The sequence below is a fragment of the Merops nubicus genome, unplaced genomic scaffold (assembly GCF_000691845.1).
Source record: "Merops nubicus isolate BGI_N331 unplaced genomic scaffold, ASM69184v1 scaffold31786, whole genome shotgun sequence".
Classification (NCBI taxonomy): Eukaryota; Metazoa; Chordata; class Aves; order Coraciiformes; family Meropidae; genus Merops; species Merops nubicus.
In genome coordinates, this window is record NW_008617475.1 from 18,614 (window position 1) to 26,443 (window position 7,830).

Genomic DNA, 7,830 nt, shown 5'->3' on the forward strand with positions numbered 1-7,830 from the left:
GGAAAGAGATGGAAGTGAAACCAAAAATGAAGGGTGTGAGGATTTCAAATAGGTCAAAATAAAAAGACATAAAAAGGGCAGAAATGCATTACATTTTTCTGTTCTGTGTTGTTAACAAAGCAGGATAATGTATCCATCTCATTTAGCAAAAAAGGGATGATCCTGTGGAATATAAATTTCTAAATCTGTGGTAATTTCACATAAAATGTTAGAAAGTTTAATTCTGGATAACAACAAAATAATAGCAGTTAAGGTGGTACCCATGCACAAGACCCACAGGACTAGTGTTCAGACACTACACACCTGAATTTCTCCAAGGCACCACCACACTTACAATCATAGAATTGGTTTGGTTGGAAAAGTTCTTTAAGATCACTGAGCCAAACAACTAACCCAGCATGGCCAAGTCCACCACTAATACATGTCCCTCAGCACCACATCTACATGCATTTTAAATACATCCAGAGATGGTTAATCCACCACTGCCCAGAGCAGCCTCTTCCAGGGCTTGATAACCTTTTGGTGAAGAGATTGTTCTTAATATCCAATATAAACACAACTTGAGACCGTTACTTCCTGTCCTATCACTTGTCACCTGGCAGAAAAGACTGACCCCAGCCTCACTACAACCTCCTTTTAGGTAGTTATAGAGAGTCATAAGGTCTTCCCTGCCCTTCCTTTTCTCTAGGCTAAACAACCCCAGTTCCCTCAGCTGCTCCTCACAGGACTTGTGCTCTAGACTCTTCACCAGCTTTGTTGTCCTTCTCTGGACACGCTCCAGCCCCTTGATGTCTTTCTCATCGTGAGAGGCCCAACACTGAACGCGAGGTGTGGCCTCACCAGTGCTGAGTACAGGGGGATGATCGCTGCCCTACTCCTGCTGGTCACACTGTTTCTGATACAAGCCAGGATGCCATTGGCCTTCTTGGCCAGCTGAGCATATGCTGGCTCATACTCAGCCGGCTGTCAGCCAACACCTCCAGGTGCTTTTCACTCTTGCAGCTTCCCACTTACTTGTCCCCAAGCCTGGGCATTGCTTGGGGTTGTTGTGGCTGAACGCAGGACCCAGAACTTGGCATGGTTGAACCTCACACCGCTGGCCTCAGCCTATTGACAGAGACTGTCCGGGTCCCTCTACAGAGCTTCCCTGCCCTCAACTAGATCAACACTCCCACCTAGCTTGGTGTTGTCACTTAGTAACATATTGCATTTAATTTTAAAAAGCTTGTACTGTATTAAGTCAAAATTACCATACACAAGACATTGGTTCTAGACACATAAGAAACAGAAGCTGTAAAGTGTCTTTTTGGAAATGAATAGCAGTAAACACAAATGCAGTCATGGGGTCATTCTGTTCATTTCTGGAAAAAAAAAATCATTGTTCTTTAGGAGCCGTCACACTCTGAGGCAGAAACATCCTCTCCTCCTCTGGCAGGAGCAGCTCCTGCAGTCACACTGCCAGTGGAAACTAGCATCATATCCACAAGGTTCCCATCAACAACTCTTGTGACTCACCGCCGCAGCCTTCAGCCATCCCTGGGAGGCTTCACTCACTTTAACAGACCCATTGCTCTCCTCAGGCTCAAAGGTCACATTGCCCAGAGACAACACACCAGCCAAGATAGCCTGCATGTCTACTTGTTCCTAGAACACAAAAGGAAGGTGACTGAAAACCTATCAGCATTTAACATATACCACACAGAGGCCCCAGAAGTTGGGAGAGGTGAAGGAAAGGCACAGCTAGCCTGTGGGAAAAGGCCCTACACAGTCTGACGTCTGACAGACTCGGGTCGTTTGGAAGCAACATGAAAAATCTAGACTGGAGAGAAAGAAGACTGAGCCTCAAAATGGCAGCCAGAAAGAAACCCTATGCCTGCAGGAAGCACAGATGGAAATTAAGCGACCCCAGAACTGACCTGTTCTTGGAAGCCCACTATGTCAAGGGCATTGCACACCTCTTGGTATTTGTGCTTCCAGCGCTGAGCTACATCCTGTGTACCAAATCGTCCACTTATGTACCTGAGAAAGTGCATATCCCACACAAAACCGTCACACAATCAACACAGCAAGTCAGTCCTACCCAAATGGAACAAAGTAGATCAGCAGCAGTGGAGCCATGAAACGGAAAGAAACTTTTCCAAGGTAATGCAGCGAAGAAGAGACTCCAGACCTCCCAACTTCCATGATGACCCACAAGATCTCTTCATGTAGCTCTATTCAGATCCCACTCCATCTTCCATTCACTTATTTACCTGTACCAGGCTCCACAGATAGAGCCACAGGGCAGAAGCACAGGTCCCATTATGCTGCTTCCCCTTCCACCCCCCATCACACAGACCAAGCTAGGGTATGCTTTTGAAATACCTGTAGAGTGAAGGATCCAATAGCCCATAAATCTGCTTTTCCTCTGAAGAGAGTCCAGCAAACATGTAGTAGAAGATATGGAAATTCCTCTCCCCAGGATCTTGTTGCACTACCCGTGACTTCTCTAAGAGGTACTCATTCAGCTTTGCACCTTGCACTGCACAGAAGAAGGTGACAGGGCAAAATCTGCACTTGGGGATGTGAAGCTGACTGAGTTGTCCTGTATCTCTTATTTGTTGATGGCAACATGGAATTGCCTAAAATAACATTCTTGTGTGTAACACCCTCTTGGCTGACCAGCACCCTGGAAATGGGCTTCAACATGGTCCCAATCACCTTAGAGATGTCTTATCACCTCCTTTAGCAGCAATCAAGGCTCCTGGCACCACAGAGTACTGGATACCTCCCCTGCACTGTGACCCCTATATCCTTTCTGTGCTCCCACACTGCCCAAACCCAGGCCTTATCCTACAGCTGCGGCTGCTGTAAGATTTCACTTCATTGCACACCCTTCCCACAGGGAGTCAGCTGCCAAAATTTCACCTTCCACAAGTTCTGGTTACTTAGTGCACTCTCTCCCATGCCTAGCCATCCCCAAAACTAGTAACTGACCTTGACTTTACCTGTACTCTTCTGGAAACGCAGCTGTATGTATTTTCCAAAGCGGCTGCTGTTGTCATTCATCACAGTCTGGGCATTGCCAAAAGCTTCAAGCAATGGATTTACCTAAGAAAAGCAAGCAGAACAGGCATTCTTCTAATTCAGTGATCCAATCTAACTTACTTGGAAAAGTTTAACTTCAGCATTTACTATTCAGGGTTCAGCTGGAAAAGGAACCACTCCATGAGGACCCAAGAGCACCTATTTTATCATACCCTGGATAAAGGAACTGAAAGAGGCAAACACAGCAACAACTAAGCAGCATGAGATTACTGAAAATAGGTGCAATTAACCTAATTTGATCTCAGTAAGATCATTGACTCATTTGTTAAAAGATAAGGTTGGTGTAACAGCTTTCCACAAAGCGTCTGACATGGCAACATTAGATAATGTGACTGCAACATAGTAGTGACCTTACAGTGGCCTTCCAGTACCTAAAGGGGGCCTACAAGAAAGGTGGAGAGGGACATTTTACAAGGGCTTGCTGTGACCAGAAAGGAGATAGTGGCTTTAAAATGATGGAGGATAGATTTAGATTAGATATTAGGAAGAAGTTCTTCACTGTGGGGGTGCTGAGGCACTGGAACAGGTTGCACAGGGAAGTTGTGGGTGCCCACCCCTGGAAGTGTTCAAGGCCAGGCCGGCTAGGGCTTTGAGCCACCTGGTCTTATGGAAGGTGTCCCTGCCCATGGCAGGGGGGGTGAATTACGATGACCTTTAAGGTCCCTTCCAACCCCCCATTCTATGATTCTGTAACAATAAACAAGTTAAAGATGACACTTAGTAAATGTAAACATAATTTAGCTACTGAAATATGTAGACAGCATACAGCTCAGGACAGTGAATTATAAAGAAACTAAAAGAACCATCAGACCATCTTGGTGAACTGAATGCAAACAGGGTGAAATGACAGTTTCACTGTGTTTGAGCAAAGAATGTCTGCTGACAGGAAGAACAATGCCTTAGGGTACGTGCTGGGCAGCATGCTGAACACAGCTTTACAGCATGACACTGTAATCCCAAAGGGGCTGGCTTAGTGCTTGAATATATCTACAGGAACCCAATAAGATGCCTATTATTTCTTCACTGTCATCTCTAGGCTTACAAAGGGCAACTCACCTGGACTGAAGTGAACTTTGTTTCCAGTGGAACTGCATGCTGGCTTCAGGCACTACACTGAGCAACCACACCTATCCTGCTTTCTGAACCTGCTCAGGTCAGAAACAGCTTGGCAGTGAGGCCCATGGCAGGCCCAAGTAGAGCCAGCAGGCATATCAATGCCACGTTCCCACAACAGAGCACAGGCATTCACCTTGGATCCACCACAGATGATACCACACTGAAATAATATGCCATTCCCAGGCCAAAGCGTGGCAGAGTGTATTGGTTTACGTGGCAAGGTTTTGGTAGCAGGGGGGCTACAGGGGTGGCTTCTGTGAGAAGCTGCTAGAAGTAACTCACATGTCTGACAGAGCCAATGCCAGCTGGCTCCAAGATGGACCCACTGCTTGCCAAGGTGAAGCCCATCAGCAATGGTGGTAGTACTTCTGTGATAACTTATTTAAGAAAGGGAAAAAAAATCCTGTGCAATGGCAGTGGCAGCTGGAGAGAGGAGAATATGTGAGAGAAATAACTCTGCAGACACCCGGGTCAGTGAAGGAAGGGGTGGAAGTGCTCCCAGCACCAGAGCACATTCCCCTGCAGCCTGTGGTGAAGACCACGGTGAGGCAGGCTGTCCCCCTGCAGCCCATGGAGGTTAGTGGTGGATCAGATCCACCTGCAGCCCACGGAGGAACCCATGCTGGAGCAGGTGGATGTGCCTGAAGGAGGCTGTGACCCCATGGGAAGCCTGCACTGAAGCAGGCTCCTGGAGGGACCTGTGGACCCATGGAGAGAGAAGCCCACGCTGAAGCAGATTTGCTGGCAGGATCTGTGACCCTGAAAGGAACCCACACTGCAGCAGTCTGTTCCTGAAGGAGTTCATGCCATAGAAGGGACCCATGCTGGAGCAGTTTGTGAAGAACTATACCCTGTGGAAAGGACTCATGTTGAAGTTTGTGGAGGACTGTCTCCCATGGGAGGGACCCCAAGCTGGAGCAGGAGAAGAGAGAGTGAAGAGGAAAAAGCAGCAGAGACAATGTATGATCAGCTGACCACAACCCATTCCCCATCTCCCTGTGCCACTCCAGGGAGGACACAATCAGGAAGAAAGTTAAGGCTTGGAAGAAGGGAGGGGTGATGGGAAGATATTTTAAAATTTGGTCTTATTTCTCATTATGTTACACTGACGCTAATCGGCAATAAATTAAATTATATTTCCCCAAGTCAAATCTGTTCTGTCTGTGATGGTAATTGGTGGGTGATCTCCCTGTCCTTATGTTGACCCACAAGCCTTGTTGTATTTTTTTCCCTTGTCCAGCTAAGAAGGGAAAGTGACAGTGTGGCTTGGTGGGCACCTGGTATCCAGCCAAAGTTAAGCCACCACACAGAGAAAGATCTCTCTGGCTCTACAGAAAGCCTAAAACCACAGGCTTTAAAATGAAGTAGCCCAAGTACTCACTTTGCTTAATAAATCACATGGAAGGTTAAAGTCTGATTTGCTCTAAAACCCACAACTCCTTGGGGAGTGTCTCAAGTGGAAATTCTTCAGACCAAAGAGACAAATGTATTTCACAATCAGCTAGCAAAGGTATATGAAAACAGCAAAGATCAGGTTAGCCAGTTAGCAGGTACATGCCTGTCAGTAAGCAAAGGCCAAGGAAAGGTGAGTGAAGGCTGTACGGATTCTCCATCTCTGTGTATCATTAAATCCAGACTTCATTTTTCTAATAAAAATCCTTATTCTACCTCAATCAGGAAACTATTTAGAAAAATTCCCCTAATCTGTTGTCACAGAGAACCTGACAGGCAATTGCAATACTGTTCTATCATTTAAGATAACACTACACTCCTAGGAAACAGAATTACCGACCTATCTATCAGTCCTAGTTTGAGGTCAGCTGTTCCACCATTCTTACTCACCATTTTCTTATGTCTTATGTATTGCTTCCTGACTTCCAGTGGTGATTCATCATCAGGGGTCATGAGCCTAGCACATGCTGTCTTGCAGCAGTGCTGCTTCTGCATCTTCAAGCATCCTCTAATGGCTTACCTGAAGGATCTGCTGCTCGAGCTGTGAGTTGCCCTTGCATAGGTTCATGATGTGCTGCAACAACAGCTTTGTACTCTCTGTCTTCCCTGCACCACTCTCTCCACTGCCAAAAAAAGCAAAGGGAATTCCAGCAGCTGTACAGTTGTTCGGCCCCTTATGCCTTAGTACCTCATCACCTGACAGCACTCTCCTGTCCAAGAGTTTCAGAACTTTTGCAGTTAATCCGCATGCAAGAGTACAACCTCACACCACAGCTTTACACAGCAGGTCCCACGAGGTCCTGATCCCACCTCAAGGGAATTTTTTTCCCAATCTGCAAGAACGTACAGATACAGGTACACATACACTGGAGTCAACAGCTTCCTTCTTCCTCAAAGAGATTTGCCCCATCCATCTCATATCCACAGCTGCGTACAGGTCTTGAGACCTGGCAGCAATCTCAGATCTGAGGGTCTTCACACATCTGCATGCCCCAGCCAGCTGAGAAGGTGGGTGCACGCCGCAGAGGTGCCCGCAGACCCACAGTGGCAGTGGTGCACGTCATGCTGCCGTCACATGCACCCAGCACCTCCACCCCTAAGGCAAACAAGCAGCACTTGAAAGTGCACTTTCCCCGGTCCTGGGAGGGGGAATGGACAAACAGTGAGATAAGGTGTCCCGGACTGAGAACATCATGCTGGTGGAGAACTTCAGCAAAGACAGCTTTGCAAGATGCACAGGCGTATCTCAGACTCTCACCTCTGAGACCACAAACTGCTGGCAGGAAACATCAGACCACTGAGTTCTCGACCCTTTCTTGTTTTCCATCTCCCCAGACAAATGCTATGACTGTTCTCCATCACTAAAAGCTCTACCAGCAGCACCTCCTCCACCTGCTGACTCCACAGCTACCACTTCATGATAGCACTTCATGTAAAGCACAAGCTCTCCTGGCCTGCAGGCTAGAGAAATTAGCTGGGCTCAAGTGACCCTCATGGCCAGCTCCAAGTCCCACCACAACACTCAACAGTAATTCAGAAGGTCATTTCCACACCACATACACTGAAAATACTGGTAAAATGATGAGAAGGCAAACATAAAGAAGTGAATACTAGACGAAACAGGCTGAACAGAGATGACATTCAAGCTGTTCTCTACAATATTCAGGTCAGGCAGTTAGCGTTTTGAGGCCTGCTCCTCCATGCTGTGTGAGGTCTTCTCTGCTAGTTGACATTGTTTGAGGGTTTCTCTTCTAGTTAATGGTATCTGAAGCTCTGTATAATTTCAGCAGAGCAACAGTGACATCATGGAGCAAAATGCTAATGACACTGGTGTTGTCTTTGGTAAGAGGATCCCATTTTTCACCCTTCTTAGTGCACAGAACTGTCTATGACAATAGGATTTTCCCTAACCAGATTCACACAGGTCTTACAGCCAAACAGCTTCTGTCTATCTTCCCCTTGCTCTTTGGTTATATACAGGAAGCACCACTTTGGGAAAACAGGCTCCTTTCATCATGCATAACCCTGGTTACAGCAGCTACGGTGGGAGTCACTTCATGACTGGAGACCACCCTGTATCTTCCCCCGGAGCTGGTGACATCTTTCCAACGCCGCACAGCTCCAGAAGCGAACCCAGCACGTTTAGCTGCGTGCCCAGCATCGGCAGCCGAGCTG

General features: G+C 47.0%; 1 protein-coding gene across 1 annotated transcript in view; it reads right to left on the minus strand.

Moving 5' to 3' along the window:
- Positions 1 to 6,278, minus strand: part of SH2D7 (SH2 domain containing 7) — a gene marked incomplete at both ends in the record, with an annotated part of 22,796 nt that extends 16,518 nt beyond the window's left edge. The window contains 5 exons of the mRNA XM_008943167.1: positions 1,516 to 1,644; positions 1,917 to 2,019; positions 2,365 to 2,521; positions 2,988 to 3,090; positions 6,176 to 6,278. Coding sequence (XP_008941415.1) covers positions 1,516 to 1,644; positions 1,917 to 2,019; positions 2,365 to 2,521; positions 2,988 to 3,090; positions 6,176 to 6,278 — 595 coding nt within the window. The remainder of the gene's footprint in view (positions 1 to 1,515; positions 1,645 to 1,916; positions 2,020 to 2,364; positions 2,522 to 2,987; positions 3,091 to 6,175) is intronic.
- Positions 6,279 to 7,830: the final 1,552 nt, after the last annotated feature.